A 22,876-nucleotide genomic window follows, 5' to 3' on the forward strand; every position below is an offset into this window, starting at 1 on the left:
TTAGCATTTCTTCAGCTCTGTATTGGACTCTTACTAATGTCAGTTCTTTGTAAAATTATGTCTATTTACCCAATGGCATTGTTTATGGAAATGTCCTTGAAATTGACTGTACTAATCTCACATTGTGTAATCCACCTTGAATCTCAGCGAGAAAGGCAGACTATAAATGACATACATACATACATACATACATACATACATACATACATACATACATACATACATACATACATACATACATACATATCTCTTCTGTGTATGCTCCTGGGCCCCTTTTCCTAAGTATAACTTGATTTCTTTTCTTCTATAGGGTGTTTAACAGAAGCAGAGTCTGATTTCAACCCTGTTCCATAAACCCTTGAACTTAGTTATACCCGGATGTTTAAGCCAGTGGAGCTATCTGATTCACTCTTCAGCACAGTTCTGTCCCAGAATTTATTTATTTTGTTCAGCTTATTTTAGCCATCTTGGCTCAATGCTGCTTTGCTTGAAAAAGAAACGTACTTAAGGTGTTGGCTGGGAGCCTGTGCTGAAGAGGAAGAGTCAGAGATGATTCGACTGCTGTAAGACAGAAGGTTTTGCAAGAAACATTGGCGGGGAAGGGTGAATTCCGGAAAGAAGGGAAATGCTAGGCTTTATAATTTATGGGTAAGGGCTGTAATCTACACTGTGGATATATCTTTGCAGTATGGAAATTTCAGGTCATGTCTATGGAAGCATTCCTTAGGAGCTCTCCATCTTAGCAGCCCATTTGTTTTACGTTACCTCTTCTAGGGCAACCCTAGAAGTATTTTTCCTCAACTCCTGGGGAAGGGTGTGTGACGTAGTAGTAGTAGTAGTAGTAGTAGTAGTAGTGTGCTTATATACCACCCTTCTGGACAGATTAGTGTCACACTTAGAGCAGAGAACAAAGTCAGTGTTATTATTATCCCCACAATGCAGCTGGGGAGCTGGGCTGAGAGGAGTGGCTTACCCAGGGCCACCTGCTGAGCTCGTGGCAGATGTGGGAATTGAACCCTACTGTCTGTTTAAATTTGGCCACCAGTTTTAAATTGCTTTTAGCTATATATTATTTATTGTATTATGTTTTAATCAGGTTGTGATCCACTCTGAGCCTGCATTGCGGGGAGAACGGACTATAAGTCTAATAAATATATAAATAAATAAACCAGCAGAGTGTAGTAGCAGCAGCAGCAGCAACAACAAGAAGTGTGCTTATGTACCGTTCTTCTAGACAGATTAGTGCTTCACCCAGAGCGGTGAACACATTTGTGTTGTTATTATCCCCACAATACAGCTGGGGAGCTGGGGCTGAGAGGAGCAGCTTATCCCAGGCAACCTAGTGAGCTCATGGCAGTGATGGCAGTTGAACCGGCAGAATGCTGATTTGCAGCCCAACCACTTAACCGCTATGCTAAAGCAGCTCTCTGTAATAATAACTGCACTTATATACCACTCTTTTAGACAGATTACTGCCCCACTCAAAGCAGTGATTAACGTCAGTGTTATTATTATCCCCCATAATACCGCTGGGGAGCTGGGCCTGGGAGGAGTGGCTGACCCAAGGCCACCTGCAGAGCTCATGGCAGTAGTGAGAGTCAAACCAGCAGAGTGCAGATTCGCAACCCAACCGCTATGCCACAGCAGAACCCATGTGTTCTGTACCCTTCTATTGCCACTACTCGTGGTCAGCGAGAACAGCCTTTAAAATCATCGTGTCGGTGTGGTCACCCCCCACTTCCCCTTCTTGCCTTCCCTGTTTTGCCCCTCCTGCTGTAGCCCTCCTTGTACTAACTGCAGAGTGAGCCTCCCAGGAAAAGGGAACGGTGAGGCTCTTTGCAGTCTTCATTACCCTCAAATCATCCCAGGTTTTATACATATTTTGCAGGTGGAGAGTTCAGAGGTGACTTTGCCGAGAAACATTATGTGGTTGTGGCAAATATAATTGTTTGGTAGTGGTCCACAGGCTGTTTTGGTTCCTCTCTCTAGCCCTTCTCTTCTGGATTGCAAATTCCCCTGCTCTAAACAAGGGCTTAAGGGTAGGTAGTAGATGGGGATTATGCTCCAAAAGAAATGGTGCATTGATTCACTGGGGTTAAGCAGTTGAGAGCACCAACCATCTGTACTGACTCCAGAAGTCCATGGCTCAAATGGGACTTCAACCCCAGATTTGGGACCAGTTCTGTTGCTGGCTCAGACAGGCTTTGTGTATGATAGCTGTGTTCCTTTCCCCACTAACTCTGTCTTGTGGTGTTCATATGGGAGTGGAAAGTGCCCCCACTCATCCTCTTAAATTAGGATTAGGACAATGTCTTTAAACCAGCATGAAGTTTTTAGAGGTAGATTCGCGGGTACATGAAGCTACTCTTATTTTGGTTTCGCTTTGGAGAAAAACTATTCATCTGTAAGGGTTGGTGGACATTCAGCGTTCTGGATTTTAACTCTCAATCCCATTATTCGTATATCTGTTGCAAGTATCCGCAGGTTGACTTTGAACTGAATTGCAGACTGTGTTCGTCCTGCTATCAAAAGTCTGCTTTAATTTACAAGAGAAAAATATTGGGATTAAACTTTAACAGTTAATGAAAACCTGCTTGTACTTGCGGGGCCATATGTGAAGTTACTTGTGAGGCTCGTCATGAAAAAGTATCGGGGAGGAGAGCTCGCTTTCTGCTGGAGCAGAGAAAATCGGAAGGCTATTAAAAATAGTCTTTTCCTTATAAGGGCCATCGCTCATGCTTGCCTGCTCTCGTGACAGTAGTCAAAGCAAGCAAACAGCACTGAAGAGTCCCTCTTTCTACTTATTTTAACAAGCAGGGTCTCTGTTATCCTTTAAAAAGGAATACTGTTTCCAAAATTCTTCTGGGAAGCTTGCCATTTCTAATTGCGGTATTAGTATAGGATGGCTTAGTATTCTGAAACCATATCACAGTTTTCAACTACTGTTTCACTTCAGATTGCTGTTCACCACGTGTGACTTGGGTTTATTTCTTTTTTTAAAAACATAGCCACAAGTAGCGCTGGTTAGCCAGACTTTTAGTGTATAATTCTTGAAGCTTGCGTTAGTAAATAGAGGTAAATCCATAGAAAATCTGTACAAAGATTACTCTAGAAAAGAAAATGCATTACAACATCATGGATTCTTCCTCTTCGGTGATGTCCTATTACAAAATTGCCTTACTAAGAATGACTTGTATCATTCGTAATCATTGCATTATGACTTCAGTTCTAAGGAAGCATTCTTCGAGAGTAAATCCTCTCTCAAGTACAGACACTTTTTAAATCATGCTTGGTTTCTCTTGTGGGAGCTAGGAATTCTGATTTCTGAACCCTAGTAATACCCATTTCAAATTGTGTGTGTGTTTGTTATGTACTGTCAAGTCGCCTCCGACCTATGAAGGAAAGACCGCCAAACCCTTTCAGAGAATACTGAAAATAAGACAACTGGAGCAAGGAGGCTGGCCAGGCTGCACATATGAGTGATTCCGCACACGTTGGATAATGCACTTCCAATCCTCTTTATAGATCATTTGGAATGGATTTTTTTGTGTGCGGAACAAAAAATCCACCTCAAACGATTGATAAAGTGCATTGAAAGTGGATTATCCAACGTGTGCGGAATCAGCATATATTAGATGTGTGTGTGTGTGTGTGTTATGTACTGTCAAGTCACCTCCGACCTATGGCGCCCCTATGAAGGAAAGACCTCCAGAATGTCCTGTCATTAACAGACTTGCTCAGATCCTGCAAAATGTAGGACGTGGCTTCTTTTATTGCGTGAAGCCATCTCATTTTAGGTCTTCCTCATTTCCTACTGCCTTCCACTTTTCCTAGCATTATTGACTTTTCCAGAGAATCTTGTCTTCTCATGATGTGACCAAAGTACGATAGCCTGAGTCTTGTCATTTCAGCTTCTAGGGAGAATTCAGTCTTGATTGATCTAGTACCCCCTTATTTGTCTTTTTGGCCATCCATGGTATCCTCAAAACTCTCCTCCAGCACCATATTTCAAATGAATCAATTTTCTTCCTATCAGCTTTCTTCACTGTCCAGTTTTCACATCCAAACATAGCTCTTTATCTTTTTCTAGCTCCTTCACAGCTGCTTTTCTGAGTCTCGATCTTCTTCTGATTTCTTCATTGCAGTCTCCCTTCTGGTTGATGATTGAGCCAAAGAATAGAAAATCTTGAAATCCATTCCAAATTACTGTCCTTGTATTTCAACAGAAGTATTTCGGAGTCATTTTAATTTCTGAGGAGCTGTGTCCTCCCCCTTTTATAGAAAATTACATGCAGTGGGAAGCTTGGTACTTTTTTTATTGAGTCAGATCATTGCATGTGGTTGAGGTTTGGCCAAAGAACACGCCACAAATGCAGCATATAAAGCAGGCATAATCCCCATTGCCTTTTGTAATAGTTATTACTTTGATAGCTGCCAGTTTCATTTTCCCCTTACATGCTCTTGTATTTATTGTTGTACTGATTTCCCTGCTTGGAACAGCCTTCTTCCTCACCCCAAGGCAGGGAACTCCCATCTCTGCTTTCAGTTTACATAGAAGTTGAAGTGCCCTGTGTCTTCCTGACATATCTACTTCACCTAGGAGAGTTTGGAGGGGAAGAGGGTCAACTGTAGAAGGGAGTGCAGAAATGTGTATATGAAGAGAACACTTCTGTGAAGTGTAGAATTCCTTCTTGTTGTTTTTTTACTGGTGTTTGCAAGCCCCTTTTATTTTCCTCCACACCCCTTACATTTAGATGCTTAAATGTATTTGATTTGCAGAAAAATTTCATCCTACTTGGGCATTCAGTAACTGCTTTAAAAAGTTGCCATACTTAAGCACGCACATGCGCACATGCACACAGACAAAACAAAAACAAAGAGAAACTCTAGTGCGAAGCTGCTGAGCTGGAATTTGAATGTAGGTTTGACACTAGCAAGCTTGAGCTCTATTAGGATGGGGAATTGTTAACTTACTACAGAAAGTTTCAAGGGGTAGCTGTGTTGGTCTGCTGTTAGAAAAGGGAGATTCAAGTCCAGTAGCACCTTAAAAACCAACCGGATTTCCAGGTTATAAGCATTTCTCCCCTGCTTTAATCAAGCTGATTTTGTACTGTACCTTTGCATCCTGATTCCCTTCTTTGCAACGCCCATCCTGCCTTCTGACTGGAATATGAGGGGTCAGGGATCTCCATTCCAACTTGTATCTGAGGAAGGGAGCTCTGACTCGAAAGCTCATACCCTGGAAATCTTGGTCTTTAAGGTGCTACTGGGCTCAAATCTTGCTCTTTTGCTACAGAGAGTAATTGTCCCTTTTTAGAAGTTTTTATACGTTGTTCATTTGGCTTTGCCAGTCTCTCAACAATTGGGAATAGTCCCTGTTGACAAATGGCCTCCACAAGAATATTCCACAATATTTCAATTATTATGACAGCTCTCTGTCCATGTACAGAAGCACAGCGCAGAGCAAGAGCTAAGCTACAAGAGACGAATTACACGAGGATGCGCACGTGAAGGGAGTTGCAATGTTAGCCAGGATCCTCTTTGCCACCTGAAGGCTCTGTCAGTTTCACCTCCCTTTCTAGGAGGCGAAGAGGAAATTAACAAACCCTCTGAGCAGGGATCTTCCTGGCTCTGTAGAGAGGGGAAATAGACAAAGCCTTCCGATCTCTTTTAAAAGTCAGCTTCCCAGCTAACATTGTGACTCCCTTCACATCCACATCTTCATGTAATTTGTCTCTTGTAGTTGAGCTCTAAGAAAGGAGGGGGTTGAAGAAAGGAGCCCTTAAGCTCCCAGAATGCAAGCTCTTGTTATTCTAATAAGTATGGCAAAGCAGGAAAATGGCTTACTATCTCATACCCTGCAGCCAAGACATAAAGAGACAGAGACTGCAAAACACCAACATAAATTCTTCCTTTGGGGTCAGGACTGACCCATAGGGGGACTTCGCATCACGGTGTTTTCTTGGCAGACTTTTTGTTATGGGGTGGTTTGCCATTGCCTTTCCCAGTCATCTATGCTTTACCCCCAGGAAACATTTTACCGACCTTGGATGGATGGAAGGTTTAGTCAGCCTTCAGCCGGCTACCTGAACCCAGCTTCCACTGGGATCGAACTCAGGTGGTGAGCAGAACTTGGGCTGCAGTACTGCAGCTTACCACTCTGCGCCCATGGGTCAGTAATGACTCGGTGCTTGCGCAGGGGACTACCTTTACCTTTACCTGGGGTCAGGAAGATGCAAGAGCCAGTGTGATATAGTAGTTAAGAGTGTTGGACTAGGATCTTGGACATCCAGGTTCAAATCCCCGCTCTGTCACGGAAACTCATGAGATCCATCAGTAAAGGGATAAGGAGAGACCATAGAGTTCGTTGCTATTGCTGTAAACGGTGAGGGACTATAGAGTTCACTGCTCTTGCTGTAAGTATGATCTTACTGGGTAGTTCCTGTGCTGTTTAATATATCAGTCATGGAATTTGTCTATGCTGTTTCAATACTGTTAAATCTTTAAACCTTTTCATTCTTTTCTCTTTAAATCTTGCCAATTGCATGGATATACCCATTACATGTCTACTGAATTGTCGTGATATTGATTGTACTGACAAACACCATGTAATCCGCCATGATCTCATTGAGAAAGTTGGGCTATAAATGTCATAAATAAATAAATAAGCTTGTCAGTGGCCTTATACTAGTCACTCTTTCCTGGTTTAACCTACCTTACGGGGTTGCTGAGAGGATAAAACGGGAGAACGATGTAATCTGCTTTGGGTCCCAATTGGGAAGAGAGGCGGAGTATAAATGAAGTAAAATAAGTAAAATAAAAAAATGACCCTCGGGTGGGACAGACTCCTCAAGGTAGGTTATTTAAATTTGGGACGGAAGGAGGAGGCTCTCTTATGCTTTCACTCTTACTCTTGCATCCTGTTCGTGACTTGGGAGCACAACCTATGAAAGACTTTCTTTCTTTCTTTCTTTCTTTCTTTCTTTCTTTCTTTCTTTCTTTCTTTCTTTCTTTCTTTCTTTCTTTCTCTCGCTCTCGCTCTCGCTCTCGCTCTCGCTCTCGCTCTCGCTCTCGCTCTCGCTCTCGCTCTCTATTTATTTATTTAATGTCATTTATAGTCTGCCTTTCTCGCTGAGACTCCACGTGGATTACACAGTGTGATATTAGTACCATCAGTATCAAGGTCATTTTCATAAACAATGCAATAAGGTAAATAAATACAAGTTTGCAAAGACCTAGCATTAGCAGGAATCTAATACAACACACCTATTCGGTCTTGCTGTCAGAAGTGCGCAAATGGAGAAGAGATGCAGGTCAGTTCGCAATCCCTGGAGCACAATAGCTTGAATGCACACAGTTACGGTAGATTGCCCCTGCGCTAGCTTGTGGCATGAAGCAGGCAGGCTCGGCAGCCAGGCGGAGCCAGTAAACAATGGCACAGGTGAAGCGTTCTAGATGTTCTACTCCTTCAGCAGGAGACACTCTCGGGGTCATTGCTGGCAGCAGGTGGATACCAGTTTGTTTTTAGCACCCCTAGAGAGTGAGTGGAAAAAGTGGTGGCACCAGAGACTTGGGAAGGCTCGCCAACAAGGGTTCTCCGACCTAAAGAGGGTCAGTCCATTTCTTCAGTCCCTACTGTTTATTCACAATTGGATCCAGTTTCCATTTGTTTTCTACATCATATTTTATGGATTTACTGGCTTCATTTTTAATGCAGCAAAAGCTGTGTCCCCACCCCCCACCCCCAACCATGGGCAACGGGGTGTGCCAGTTAATCATATTGAAGCTTATTGCTCTGCCCTTCCTCATACCCAGAGGAACCCGTAACGATCTAACTTCACCCCACTGGGAAGTCATGGCAGCAGACCCCATGCCTGGTGGGATCCCACCTGCCTGAGCCATCCTATGTAATAAGCAGACCAGCGGGCGGGCTGCCCAGGAGCCGTCTGGCAGAAACGGCTCCTGCAGCTTGAGGCTTGCTGAGGGAGAAGGAGGCGCCCAAAGACGGCATCAGCTCGTAGTGCTGGCTGTCAGAAGCTCAGCGACAGCCCTGTGCATCGAGCTGGCCAGACGGAGAGGCAAGAGTGGGGCAAGCGCACACACATCCAAACTTGCACGGGACCAGGTTGTCCTCTGGGCGATGCTGGGTGTTCTGGATAACAAGGCTGTTGCTGTACTTCCTGCCCTTCCCCTTTGCTTCCCCTTCTGTGTCTATGTTCAGAAACTTGTACCATTGTTAGCCTCCTTGATGAGAACCTTGCTTGCGAGAACAGGCTAAAATGTTTTAAATAATTGTGCTCAATAAATATGTCTTTATGGTGCCAAAAGATCCTGAGTTGTGTTAGTTAAATTTACTTTCGCCGTGTCTAATTGTTGCTGTTCACAAATATTTAATTTGGAGTCAGCGCAATCCTGTTCTTAAGCAGTACTGCCAGCAGTGATACCCATTGCCACTCTTACTCTGTTTGCTTATTTTTCAGATTTATCACGAAACAGACTCACAGAGCTGCCGGCTGAAGCGTGTCTCTTTGTTTCCCTTGAGAGCCTCAACTTGTACCAGAATTGTATTCGCTATATTCCAGAAGCCATCCTGAACCTGCAGTCATTAACGTTTCTGAATATCAGGTAACCATGACAACCATTCATTACCTCGCAGGGCGTTCTGTGCTATGCAGCTCTTGAATCGTCAGATTGAAGCCAAAGCCAGTATGGTGCTGTGCCGTATGGGAAAGTCCTGTTATAAGTGCAACTTCTTCACATTTCTCTGCTTCATTACTGTTTTCAAGGGCGAAAGCTGAATAGACACAGTGGCTGTGTGTCAGAGGGATTTGCAACTCTCTGGATTTCCTGTTCTGACAGCAATTCCTCTGCAGCATTAGAGGCCTCTGAAGAGCTCCCTCAGGTTATCAGAACAGTTTTCAGGAGTTGGGGGGCAGTTGGGGAACGAGGGGGTGAAGAATCAAGAGATCCTTTTAACTGCTGTGTTGGTAATGGCTTTGGGTTAGAAGTCACTGGGGTGGTATACAATTATACCCCAGCGAGCACTTCACTCTCTGACCTGAGACCCATTTATGTTATGAAAACGCCGCGCATTCCCATAGCCTGTAAGTAACGCTCGAAGGGGTTGCATAGCTCAACTAATGACGACAGTATAAAAATAAGCGCTGGGGTTTGCTTTGGCATTATCCTTTGGCCCATTCAGTTTTGCCTAGCTTCCTTTGTGTGTGTGTTTTTTTACAGTGAGTTTTTTTTAAAATAGGAAATGAGTCAGAGGATAATTTCCTATTGTTCATTTTATATATTTATTATGTGCAGCCAGCTGACACTGGACGATGTCTGCTACTTGGGGATAGAATTTTGCAGTGGAAATTTTAGATTCCGTACATTTTTTTAAAGTATTTTAGTAAAGTTGAGAATGTAGCTGTTCCCTTTCTAAGAGGATGCTGTCCTAGAGTGTATTAATCTTCCTGGTCGACTCACAGCCGTGACTGTTGAAATCTCCCAAGCAACAGACAGAAGGTTTGCTTTGTTTGCTTTTGATAAATTATGAGTAGCTAAACTTGATTTCAAAAAGATGCTCCGTTGAAGAGCTGTAGCTCCATTTGTAAAGCATGCAGAATAGTTGTTAGCATATTTCTTTTTGATTCAAGGCACTGGGCTACTGCCTGGAGTGGATTTGTAATATTGTTCAGCTGTTGTAGGAATAGGTTTGTGGATTGTAACTTGAGGACTTCATTAATGAGAACATTCTTCCGAAGCAAGCGATTGATTTTTAATGTTTCAATTTTACATTTTTCCCATAGTCATAGATCCAGAGGAGTTAGCCGTGTTAGTCAGTAGTAGCAAAATCAAAAAGAGTCCAGTAGCACCTTTAAGACTAACCAACTTTATTGTAGCATAAGCTTTCGAGAACCACAGCTCTCTTCTGAAAGAGCTGCGACTGACCCAAGGTCACTCATCTGGCTTCAGGCGGAGGAGTGGGGAATCAAACCATGTCAATCTCTTGCTGCAAAATAAACCAGCATCTCGTGGCACCTAACAATTTTTTCCCCCAGCGTAAGCTTTTTTTGTTATGGAGTTCAGTGGGCTAATGTTAGCCACTTCGGAGAGCCTGATAAAAAGGCAGGATAGAAATACGTAGATAAGTATTATTTAAGTAAGTATCCTCCACTTGAAGCCAGCCGGGTAGCCTTGGATCAGTCACAGCTCTCTCAGAGCTCTCTCAGCCTCACCCACCTCACAGGTTGATCGTCGTGAAGGTAATAACAACACACGTTGTAAACTGCTCTGAGTTGTCCTGAAGGGCAGTATATAAATTGAATGCTGCTCATGTTGTTGTTGTTGTTGTTGTAGTTGTTGGTAAGGTCTTGTTTTGGAAAGTGCTGTTCCTAGGATAATTACTGAACTTGTGAAGGTAAATGAGGGCTGACCCGCGTATTCACTCTTTAAGTTCAGTGCCCTCTGCCACTGGGCTCAGCAGCTGATTTTGCCAATCTTCTGTCTTTATGCTAAATATGCTAACAAAAGAAGTGATACCATCCACTAAGATTCTACCCAAAGTGTCCTGTAACAAAACGTGCACAGGAAGAGTCCTAGTTTTCCAAAGATCCCGAGGAGTTCGCCGTGTTAGTCTGTAGTCGCAAAATAGTGAAGGGTCCAGTAGCCCCTTTAAGACTAACCAACTTTATTGTAGCATAAAGCTTTTGAGAACCACAGCTCTCTTCGTCATAAAGTTGGTTAGCCTTAAAGGTGCTACTGGACTCTAGACTTCCAAAGTTTGGCAGTGATCCTTTGGATTTTAGAGATGACCCTTGTGTGGTCAGGGAGGGGGGATTTAACCTACTTTTTAACCTACTTTACATCTATGTTCATAGCGATTGCTTCACAGTAAGATTTTTTAAAAAAACAGTTTACAGTTCTAATTCTAGTTCTGAGTTTTAAAGTTTGGAAGCATTAGGCTCCGAAGCACATTGTATCTCCTCCACCATTGTGTGTTTGGCGTAACGCTGGAAGTCCCCAAGAGGAGTAGCCTGTTCCATTGCGCCCTCTTCCCACTGAGGAGAACAATATTTTTTGTCTAGCACATGAAAACGAGAGCTGCGACCGTTGTTGCCTTCCTGGGTTGAATCTGCCCACTGCAATTATTTGTAATTGCAAACCATGGTTAATCCGCTTCTTCATGCCTGATTGAGTCAGTTCAGTAAAAATTTGGCCACATGACTAGTTTTCCTTGCATGCCGAGGTGCGGGATCGTAACCTGAGGCGAACCAAGACGATGCGTAACTGTGTATTTTATGTTTGTCTTGAATCTATTTATGGATTGTTTGAGGGAGGTGCGCTTGGTGTTTACTTTTGGTTTGCAGTGGGGCAAGCCCCTTCATGTAGGATTTGAGGTTCAGCTGGTGTTGGAAGTTCCAGCTGTAGAAGTTCCAGCAACTTTCCTTTGGACGCTTCTGATCTCAAGTCCTCAGGCAGTCATCGTGAGGACAAAGGCCGATGGGCACATAGGCAGACTCGCTCGTTTATTCAAAAGACTTTGTGATGGAAAGCGAAGACAAGGAAAACCGAGCTGCTGCTTGTTGCATGAAACCACAAAACCTTGCGCAGTTTTAGGCCGCTTAGGTAATAAAACACGTCTGTTCACCCGAAGCACCCTTGCGACATTTTATGCAGACTCAGTGATTCCAAATCCTAAACTCCTGTCACGCAGATGGTCTTCACTGATCTCAGAACATTGTCATTCTGCTCTCATGTCAGCAACAGATCAACTTTAAATGGTAAAATATCGGACTGCCTGGAGGCAGTTTTGGGATGGGTGAGGGCTAATAAGCTGAAACTTAATCCTGACAAAACAGAGGTGCTGCTACTGGTGGGGTTCCCATGTCTGAAGAAGGGAGCTCTGACTCTTGAAAACTTACACCCTGAAAATCTTGTTCGTCTCTTAATGTGCTTCTGGACTCAAATCCTGCTGTTCAGCTGCAGACCAACATGGCTACCCATCTAAAGCTAGCTTTTCTAGTGATTTTTCAAAGGCTGATTCCTCACACTTTGGATAATGCACTTCCAATCCTCTTTAGAGATCATTTGGAACTGAATTTTTTGAGAGTGAAACAAGAAATCCGCTTCCAAACGATAGCTAAAGTGCATTGAAAGTGCATTATCCAGCATGTGCGGAATCAGCCAAAGGTGACGCTTCCTATCCTTATTTTCTTAGTTTAAAGAAATCCATTTACTTTATTGTAGGTTGGGGAACAAACCAGATTATCTTTATGCATGTTAGGAAAAGGGCTTCTCATTAGATAGCACCCTGGCCTCAAGCTGTCTTTTTCCATTTCCTTGTATCTGACCTGGCATAGCAGGAAAGAACGCAAAAGAAATCTGAATTCAGGTATCTTTCAGCACTTCCATTCCTTTTCATCCTGGATTGGATAACAGTGGCCTTTATCCTCTTTTTTAATGGCTTTAAGTAGCCTGGTATCTTTCTTTCTTTCAGTTTGGTATAGTAGTTAAGAGTGCTGTGGCTCTAATCTGGAGAGCCGGGTTTGATTCCCCACTCCTCCACTTGAAGCCAGCTGGTGACCTTGGGTCAGTCACAGCTCTTCTAGAGCTCTCTCAGCCCCACTCGCCTCACAGGTTGATTGTCGTTGTGGAGATGATAATAACATTCTTTGTAAACCGCTCTGAGCGGGTGTTAAGTCATCCTTAAGGACGGTATATAAATCAGTGTTGTTATTATTCCTTCCTTCCCTTTCTCATTGAGATTCAAGGTGGATTACATAGTGTAAGCCCATGCAGTCAAGAACTGGAACATCCAATAAATAATACAGTATGGGGTTTTTGTATCATTGATAAGCTTTAGGCCAGTGTCTAGATTAGAAAGCTTTTGAGCCTGCAAAAATAGGTCAGCTTTTCCTGTTCAGAATCCCCCCCCCCCACTCCCTGCAGCACAGCTAGAAGCTTCTAAGTTCCAGAGGTGTCCACAGACTCAAAAATGTTGGGGACCTGGTCTAACGTGGTAGCATTTCTCATGCAGCTTGTAAACTGGTGATTTGTTATTATGTTTTTAAAATACGATTTTCTTCTTTTTTTTTTTAACCTGAAAAGCCGGAACCAGCTGTCAACATTGCCAGTTCACTTGTGCAGCCTCCCCTTGAAAGTTTTGATAGCAAGCAATAATAAGCTTGTCTCGCTACCTGAAGAAATCGGACACCTCAGACAGCTGATGGAGCTTGTAAGTATATAATAAATATTTTACTAATTCGGGATAAAATTTCTTTACTCAGTTAGTCTTGTGGACTGAGTTTTAGATGAAGCGTCTGCTTTTTGTCCAACCTAATTAATGCCAGACAGATGTCTGTTGTGTGTCAGTTGTGCTCTGACAACGTGTCCAGGATGGCTACGTTCTACTGACCATATGTTGACTAATCAGGATAAGAACATCATCCAGTCTTGATTCCCCCTGTAAATGTCTTAATACAGTCAAAGGTTATCCACACCTGTTGTGTCCCAGAACTCTTTTATGGGGGGAGAGGATCCAGTATAACCCCTAGGCTCTTAACCCAATCTGCAGGGGTCACATGAACCCTATCAAAAGTGGGGAGCAGAACATCCTTCAAGTTCTCCGCCCTCCCGGCCAGCATCATTTTTGTCTTGTCTGGGTTCACTTTCAATTTGTTTGCTTTCAGCCACTTGACCACTCGCGGCCTCTGCTTTATCACCAGGAGATTTGGATAGAGAGATATAGAGCTGGGTGTCATTTGCTCATGGATGACATCCAGTTCTATAGCTACGAATGATTTCTCCTAAAGGCTTTACATAGAGGTTAAAGACCATTGGGGATAAGATTGCCACCTGTGGAACTCTGCAGGATAATTCCCATGTGGAAGATAGCTGGTCTCCTGTAGCAACGCTTTGAGTCTGTTCCGTGAGGAACAATCTAAAGCAGTCCAAGGCACATCCCCAGATTCCTACTTCTGCCTCCAAACATCTCAACAAGATGGCATGATCTGTTGTATCAAAAGCTGCAGATAGATTCAGAAGGAGCAACAAAGAAGCATGGCTTTTGTCTGTATTCAAACAGAGACCGTCAACTAAAGCCACCAGAGCCATCTCCGTCCCGTAGCCTGACCTGAAACCAGGCTGAGAAGGGTCCAGAGCACCAGAGTTATCCAGGAAGACCTGGAGTTGGTCTGCTAATACTCTCTCAATCACTTTGCCTAGAAAGGGCAGATTAGAAACTGGACAATAACCATTCTTGAGTGGCCACGAGTAGGCACTTTGAGTTAGTGATGGATTTATGATAGACATCAAAGGCTCATTTATGTGGTCCAAACACATTCTTTGTTGAGGCTGTGGTGGGAGCTTGGAACATGAAACTCCTTGAAGCAGCTGACGGCTTTGCTCCTTGTCTGCCTCTCACGCCATTGGAGTGGAAGCCAGTCCTGTGGTTTACCGTGGAACTGGGTGACCTAAAGCCCCAAGCTTCCACAACAGAGAGGGGATTCAGACCTAGAGTTTTAATAAACTTATGTAAGTAGCTCTTAAAACCACACTATTTGTGTAAGTCGCTCTTGAAAGCACACAATTTATTGAGGCCTTACAAAATTTTTACCTCTTAAGTAAGGCACTCAAAAATTTATTTTAAAAAAACCCAGCTGTTAAAATCAGTAAATAAGTAAAAAAAAATTAAAGTCACATTTAGATGGTAAAAACATGAGTGAATTGGACAGCCTTTGTCTGGCATGTAAAAAGGGCAAAAATGGAGGCATGTGGATACAGCTGTGGAGGGAGTTCCAAAGTTGCCATCACTCTTATGTTTAAAATAATAATAGTAACATTTGTTTTATATACTGTTCTTGAGGACAACTTAATGCCCACTCACAGTGGTGTACAAAGTATGTTCATAACAGTACTCTTAATACGCATTTCTAGATGGTGCAACCTGTTGCATTTATATGCATAGAAACAGAATTAGTCTGCAGTTTCTTGTGTAGTTTGCAGTTTGCTAAGGAGGGCAGAAATGTTTGTTTAGTATTACGGCATCTTTCAGCCAGGTGGCTTTTCAGTCACTGCTACTGTCTGACTTGGAAATGGGCACATAATAAATCTCTGGATTTTTCTGTAAAATGTCTCTGTTATATAGAATTAATAAAATAAAACACTATTGCCTGTCCAGTGTAATAGAATCATAGGGTTGGAAGGGTCCTTTAGGGTCATCTAGTCCAACCCACTGCACAGTGCAGGAAATTCACAACTACCTTGTTTATTTATTTACTTAATTTGCATCCTGCCTTTCTCTCCAGTGGGCACTTACCTCATTCTCTCCTCTCCTCTATTTTATCCTCACAATAACCCTGTGAGTGAGGTCTGGCCGAGAATGTGTGACTGCCCCGAGGTCACCCGGCAAGCTTCCACAGCAGAGCAGAGATTCAAACCTGGGTCTCCCAGATCCTGTTCTGACACTCTGACCGCTGTTCTCCGCCGGCTCTCATCCGTTCGATATGGAATTGCAGCACTTCTTATCAAGAGCTGGAGTATATCTGATGTCACTTGCCTAAATAAGAATATTCCGAATTCTTCGTGTATCTGGCCTTCTGGTGAACTGGTCATTTGATCATGCGCTCACCCAGCTTGCTATTTGACACACTGAAAAGCTTTCAAATATTTTATTACTTAATTCTCTAGTAAGAACAGATTTGACTCATAAAACTGCCTTGTGCTGATTTAGCCCCTGGCTCCTCCCGGCTTGTATTCCCCATCATAACTCGGAGCACCCCAGGCTCTTAGACTTCTATCTGAGATCCTGGGCTGGAAACTGAGCTATGGCCTATCCAAAGGAAAAAACGAACCTGCCTAAAATGGTATCAGAAATGTATGATTTTTGATTTACAAAGAAAGACCCTGAGCCCTCGAAAAACTGTTTTCATGTGATGGCACACAACAAGAAAAAAAAACACCCAAATGGTTAATTCAGCTGTGTATGCTATAACTTTTTTACAGGATGTAAGCTGTAATGAAATACAGACGGTTCCACCTCAGATCGGCAATTTGGATTCCCTGCGGGACTTCAACATCAGGAGAAATCATTTGGTGCATTTACCTGACGGTAAGAAACGGGGAAGAAGTTGTGTCGAACGCTAATATTTTAGGGTGTTTCCCTAAATTGGCTGGGAGTTTTGTGTGACTTCTGCGTTTTTCTTCCACAACTGGTTAATTGCAGGTTTCGCATGTGTGTTTGTGTGTACTTTTGCAGAGCTTGCAGAGCTGCCTTTGATTCGGTTAGATTTCTCCTGCAATAAAATCACAACAATCCCCGTTTGCTACCGGAATCTCAGGCACTTACAGACAATCACATTAGATAACAACCCTCTGCAGTCACCCCCTGCACAGGTAATGTATAATTAAATGCTTAGAAACTAATTTGACTGGAACAGATTGTCTCCACAGGCGCCAGATCCATCTATGGAAGGAAACCTTTTCTGGTTTTTTTTGGCATCGTATGGACCTTTTGGTGCATTGGGCTTTTTGGGTGGCAGTTAGCAGGCAGTTCTTGAGGTACACTTTGTTTCAAGAAAACTGTGCACACAGCAACTGATACGCCGGACTATCCGCACCATTCGTTTGATCCAACAGGCTCTCCCTGGCTGATTCCGCACACGTTGGATAATGCACTTTCAATGCACTTTATCAATCATTTGAGGTGGATTTTTTGTTCCGCACACAAAAAAATCCGTTCCAAATGTTCTACAAAGAGGATTGGAAGTGCAGTAGCCAACGTGTGCGGAATCACTCCCTATGTCCTCACATTCTTATACATGCTATTTGAGGTTTGAAATGGGAAGCCATAAAAAGGAAGTCATAAAAAGCAAAAAAAGAAAAAAAAGAGCTTCTTTTTAAAAGTGGAAAGTCTTCCCCAATGAAGTGAACCGAAGGGGCCACGGGGGTCTGGCAAAATAAGTGTAAGTTGATAATTAGGCATGCTGAAAACATCAAGACAAACAATATAAACATTCTGTTAAACGTATCCAGAGCAGGAAACCAGCTGGAGAAGCAGAGGGACCTTCGGGTGACCAAGGAATAAAAATAGATGCAGAGAAGTTAGCCGTGTTAGTCTGTGGTAGCAAAATCAAAAAGAGTCCAGTAGCACCTTTAAGACTAACCAATTTTATTGTAGCGTAAGCTTTCGAGAATCAAGTTCTCTTCGTCAGATGCCTGATACAGAGACAGGTCAAATACAGAAGAGGAGGAGAGAGAAGAGGCAATTAGGGGGGGAAAGGGGAGGGAGCAACCAAAACATTCCTTTGCTAGTATATGTAAACATCTCCTTTTGGTGTGTGGATCAGTTGGCTTCAAAGGAGTTTGCCCTGTTAGTTTGTAGCAGCCAAACAGCTAGACCATCCAATTCCAATGCAGTATGGGCCTTCGATAATCACAGCTCTCCCTGCCAGATGCATCTGACAAAGAGATCTGTGGTTCCCGAAAGCCCACGCCAGGTACCACTGAGCTCCCCCAGACCCCACCTCTGTAAAGGAAATCTGTTACCTGTGATAATGTGATAACCATTCATAGTCCCTATTCAGTCCTAGCCTGACAAGAGTCAAATTTGCATATGAATTCCAGTTCAGCAGCCTCCCAGCAGCAGTTGGATTTTGTTTTTGAAAGGTTTCTGTTGAACTACAGTGACCTTTAAGTCTTTGATGGAATGTCCTGGTAGGTTGAAGTGTTCTCCCACTGGTTTCTGGACGTTTCCATTTCTAATGTCAGATTTGTGTCCATTTATTCTTTTGCGTAGAGGTTGGCTGGTTTGTCCAATGTACAGAGCAGAAGGACATTGTTGGCACATGAGGGCATATATCAGATTGGAGGATGAGCAGCTGTAAGAGCCAGAGACAGCGTAGTTGATGCCATTGGGTCCTGTAATTGTATTCCCTGGGTAGATATAGGGGCAGAGCTGGCATCTGGGTCTGTTGCAGGGCCTGGTACCTGTGCTGGTGACTCTGCTGGCTGATTCATGGTTGTGAGTGAGAAGTCGTTTCAGGTTGGGGGGCTGTCTGTAGGCAAGGAAAGGTCTTCCACCCAGGGCTTCTGAGAGAGAGGCATCATTTTCCAGGATGGGTTGTAGCTCACTGATGATACGTTGGATGGGTTTGAGCTGGGAATAAAAAGACTGCTAAAGGAAGCTGGGGAGATGGTGGAGAAGCTGAATGAAATGTTTTCATCTGTGTTCGCTGTGGAAAGTGTGGGACGTGTGCCCATGCCACAGCCGCCATTTTCAGGAAAGGAGGCTGAAGAACTGAGTCAAATTGAGGCGGTGCGAGATGAGATTTTCTGCTGGGGGAATGAAAAGCCACCAAGTCTCCAGGCCCTCATGGCATACACCGTAAGAGCTTGTAGGGAACTCACATGTGAGATTGTTGGCCTACCAACCCATATGTGTAACATCCCTAAAATCAGCCACCTGTATCAGAAGAAGCCTGGAAAGTAGCAAATGTCACACTGATTTTTAAAAAGGGGTCGAGAGGGGAATCAGGAAATTACAGGCCAGTTAGCCTCATGCCTGTCCCAGGCCAGTTAGTAGAAACTGTAATCAAAGATAGAATTATTAGGCATATAGAGGAACAAAGCCTGCTGAGGGAAAATTAGCCTGGCTTCTGCAAAGGGAAGTCCTGCCTCACCAGCCTTTTGATGTCCTTTGAGAAAACGAACAAGCCTGTAAGTGACAGGAACGTGGTAGACATTATTTCCTTGTCAAAAGGCTTTTGACAAGATTCCTCACCAGAGACTCCGGGGCCAGCTTAGCGCTCGTGGGATAAGAGGGCAGTCCTGTTATGGATTAAAAACCGGATGAATGACAGGGAACAAAGAGTAGGAATAAATGGACAGCTCTCACAATGGGCTCTCACAAGGGTTGATATTGGGGCCGGTGCCACTTGGAGGTTAGACGTGTACTGGCCAAGTACAGGATGGTGAAGACCAGGGAAGATCTTCACAAATTGTTTATTACCTCTTCGCCTCCTAGAAGGGGAGGTGAAACTGACACAGCCTTCCAGAGGCAAAGAGGAAATTAATAAACCCTCTGAGCAGAGATCTCCCTGGCTCTGTAGAGAGGGGGAAACTGCCAAAGCCTTCCAGTCTCTTTTAAAACTCTGCTTCCCAGCTAACATTACGACTCCCTTCGCATGCTTGTCCTCGTGTAATTTGTCGCTTGTAGTTTAGCCCTGAGAGGGCAAGAGACACCATGGGGCCATAGTGGATAGCTAATGAAAGCGTCAACTCAGCATGTCCCAGAAGTGAAAAAGGCAAACTCTGTGCTGGGCACTATTAAAAAAGGGATTGAAAATAAAATGGCCAATATTATAATGCCCCCGTAAAGATCTGTGGTGCAGCCTCATTTGGAATAGCATGTGCCGTTCTTGTCACTGTATCTGATAAAGGACATTGTATAGCTGGAAAAATGTACAAAAAGAGGTCAGCCAAGATGAATAGGGTTTGAAAGGAGCACCTTTGCTATGAGAAAAGCCCGAAAAGCCTGGGAACTTTCAGTTTAAAAAACAGACAGCTAAGGGGGGACATGGTAGAAGTTTATAAAATTATCCACCGGGTAGAGAGAGTAGACAGAACTTTTTCTCCCTCTCCCAGATAATTAAAACATCCAATACTAGGACATCCAAGGAAGCTGATGGGGGGTAAATTCAGGGCAGACAAAAGGAAATATTTCTTTACACCTCAAGGGATTAAAATGGGAAACTTGCTGCCAGCGGATGTAGACAGCTTTAAAAGGGAGTTAGACAGCTTCATGGAGGAGAGGTCTGCCAGTGGTTACTAGCCATGGTAACTAAAGGGAACGTAACACATTCAGAGGCAGTAAACCTCACAACACTAATGCCAGGAGGCAACTTCCGGGGAAGACCTCAGCCTCTATGCCCTGTTGTTGGTCCTCTGGACTAACTGGTTGGCTGCTGTGGGAGACGGGAGACGGGACTAGAGGGACCACTTGTCTTATTCAGCTGGTCTCTCTTTATGCTCTTACGAAGCTAAAAAGGTTAATGGTCTATATCCGCAAGTTCATCAGAGGGCTGGGTGAGGGCTGTCTGCTGGTTCTTAATCCCCCAAAGTCCTCTACCAAAGAGCAGCATCTTGAGATTTTTTTGTTTAAGAAAAGGAATCCTCTTGTTTTAGACTCTGAATAGCATTGTAAACTGCGTTGGGTGCCGAAAGGGTTAGGTATAAATGCTCCAAATAGTACAAGATTATGTGCACTGATTTTCTTATTGCTGTGGTGTCCCCTTAATACTAAAGGAAGTCCAGTCCCAAGTGGACAGTGCACAACCCCACTGCATGCACATGCAATCGTTTATGGCATGGGGTGTAGCCGCATCCAGCCAAGTTGTGGGTTTTGTCTTCTGTGTGAATGTCAGTGGTCATGGCGAAGAAAATGACAATAGACTGTCGCTCTGTCAAAAAGGACTGTTTTAAGATTTCACTTGAGACTTCAGTATCATGGCTTGCCTCTGTCACTGGAGATAAATGATTAAAAATACATTTTTCATAATACCCCTGGCGGCTGCACTTCTAGGAATACCCTGCAATGTATCATTTGATGTGACGTTCATCGTCTTGGTTTTAATTTTTTTTAAAAAAAAAAAGAATTCAATGTTGTGAGTCTGGAAAGATGAATTTGAAAATGGGCAGGGAGCACCTTAAAACCATCTGAATAAAGGAGCTCTTGCTCTTGAAAGCTTATACCCTGAAAAACTTGTTGGTCTCTAAGGTGCCACTGGACTCAAATCCTACTGTTCAACTGGGGTAGTATTCAGAGATAAGGGGGTGAAGCCTTAGGAACTTCATAGCTCTTTGTTGGGAGACAGCCAAGGGTATTTGGGTGCCTGAAGTAGAAAGGCCGAACAGTGTCCCCACCATCATGGTAGAAATAGAACAATAAACTATATAATTGAAAAAAGATGCCCTTTAAAGTTTCTCCAAAGTCTGTTTCCTGGAGCTGAGGCCGCTTCGCCCCACCTACTAATGGTAGGGCCGGCCTGTTCTTTGTTCCCTTCCTGTGGCAAACAAGAAGAGTAAATGATATATCATTAGCAAGACTGTGGAAATGTGCTTCGTCACTCCAGTTGATTCAGATTCCTGAATGTGACTTTTCTTGGTGCAAAGTTTATCTACCAAATGCTGTCTTCGGCAAGTAAGAATGCTGCAGCTTGCCTTCTCACAAGGGTATTTCAAATGGACGCCATAAAAATCAGTTCCAAACCAGCTGCGTGAGTTTTCAGACAGACTTCAAGGTATTGTTGATTTGCCTGTATAAAGCTTTCAGCAGTCTGGGACCATTGTAATTTATGCATTTATTTTTCCTCTGCTCCAGGCAACTCAACGTAACATTAAAACGCATAATAAAGTGAGAACACAACAATATCCAGTGGTTTTAAAACAAGTAGTCCACAATTATATAACCAATACATTTATAAGAAAAAAAAGCAGTAATTATGGTGAGCATAGACCTCCACAGCCAAATGCCCTCCAGAATAAAAATTTATTACGTTACCTACAGAAAGAGGCAAGAGGGAAGCAGTCCCACACCACCACAGTAACTACAGAGAGCAACAGCAGTAGAGGAACTTTTTTTGGTAATTGTCTAGCAGAGCCCCTTTAAGTCCATTGCCTGTATTGGTTCAGGCTTCTAAGTTTGCACAGGCCCAGTTCTAGCTTAGCTTCCTGGGAGCAGAATGTCTGGCTCAGCTAATTAACTGCACCTGCAAGGTGTTGCCGAGAGGGGGGGCCTTGAGAAACAAGGGGGTCTTATCCCAGTTCCCGCCTAGCAACGCGGATTGCACGCACCTCTGATTGGCTAGGAATCTGAGAGGGGGAGGTTGGCTCCTCTCAGCCCTCAGGTGGCTCCAGGTGACTTTTCCATCAGCATGAGGGAGATTTTTGCTCTATGCCAGGCCTGACGACCAGACCTGCCTGGTATAGTTTAAGGAGTATGTGAGTGAGCATAAGCCTCAAGTTTTCTTCAGAGAAATGCTAAGTTAGCCAGCTTTATGTTTTAGTTAGCTATAGTTACAATAGACAAGCTTTTATTGTTTTAAATGCCTATTGCTTGTGCCTTAGTAGAGTGTTTCCTGCTACTTGCATACACTCTTCAAATTAATAAACGTCTTTATATAAGCCTTGTGTCTGTGAGTGTCTGACCAAGTGTGTGCAGAGTCCCCCAGGTTGGAAAAGAACCCAGAGACCGGTGAGTCTCAACAGGAGGGCTAAGGGCTATTGTTCCAGGAGGCCTGCTAGGGGTTTGGGTGGCTGTAAGTAGCACTTGAAACGGCAGGCGGGAGGTACCCCTTGGACCCCTGTACCTGGATAATAATGAGGACTTCACTAACTGCAAACGCCATAAGGCTAATCGAAGAACTCTCTCCCTCTTAGAGAAGAACATTTCATCCAGTCCCCCATATATGAGCCCTAACTCAAGCCTCACAGATGAGAGCATAGAGAGGATTTTCGTACTTCCACAGCCGCAGTTTTAAAAAATTGCCTCTCTCGGGAAGCCTGACAGTACCAGATGCTGTGCTGATCTTCAAAAAGTGTTTTTTACAAAAAATGGTCACGATGCTTCGTTGTTAAATTTTCTGCTTTTAACTTTATGGATCTAAAGTTTTATTATCGTAACTTTAATTTTGAAACTGATGTGAGAAGACGTTGTAGATGGTAAAAATAGGTTTTTATTTATTTATTTATTGCCTTGCCTCAGAGATGTTTGCATTTGGTTCCCTGGTGAAACAATTACTTTGTTGTATTGTCTTATGCAACACAGCAGATAGTAAAGGTTCTTCCATCATTTTCAAATGTCCTTGATGGCTTCCCATTTTTC

At 43.5% G+C, this 22,876-nt stretch overlaps 2 protein-coding genes across 6 annotated transcripts in view; both read left to right on the forward strand.

Moving 5' to 3' along the window:
• Positions 1 to 22,876, forward strand: part of RPL35A (ribosomal protein L35a) — a 290,620-nt gene that overhangs the window by 180,943 nt on the left and 86,801 nt on the right. The window lies entirely within an intron of this gene.
• LRCH3 (leucine rich repeats and calponin homology domain containing 3) overlaps positions 1 to 22,876 on the forward strand; it is a 115,355-nt gene that overhangs the window by 29,602 nt on the left and 62,877 nt on the right. For all 4 annotated transcript variants that reach the window (XM_054982069.1, XM_054982065.1, XM_054982066.1 and 1 more), the window contains exons 2-5: positions 8,481 to 8,625; positions 13,105 to 13,231; positions 16,000 to 16,105; positions 16,253 to 16,389. In XM_054982069.1, the coding sequence (XP_054838044.1) occupies positions 8,481 to 8,625; positions 13,105 to 13,231; positions 16,000 to 16,105; positions 16,253 to 16,389 (515 nt within the window). The remainder of the gene's footprint in view (positions 1 to 8,480; positions 8,626 to 13,104; positions 13,232 to 15,999; positions 16,106 to 16,252; positions 16,390 to 22,876) is intronic.

Source organism: Eublepharis macularius, chromosome 6 (genome assembly GCF_028583425.1).
Source record: "Eublepharis macularius isolate TG4126 chromosome 6, MPM_Emac_v1.0, whole genome shotgun sequence".
Classification (NCBI taxonomy): domain Eukaryota; kingdom Metazoa; phylum Chordata; class Lepidosauria; order Squamata; family Eublepharidae; genus Eublepharis; species Eublepharis macularius.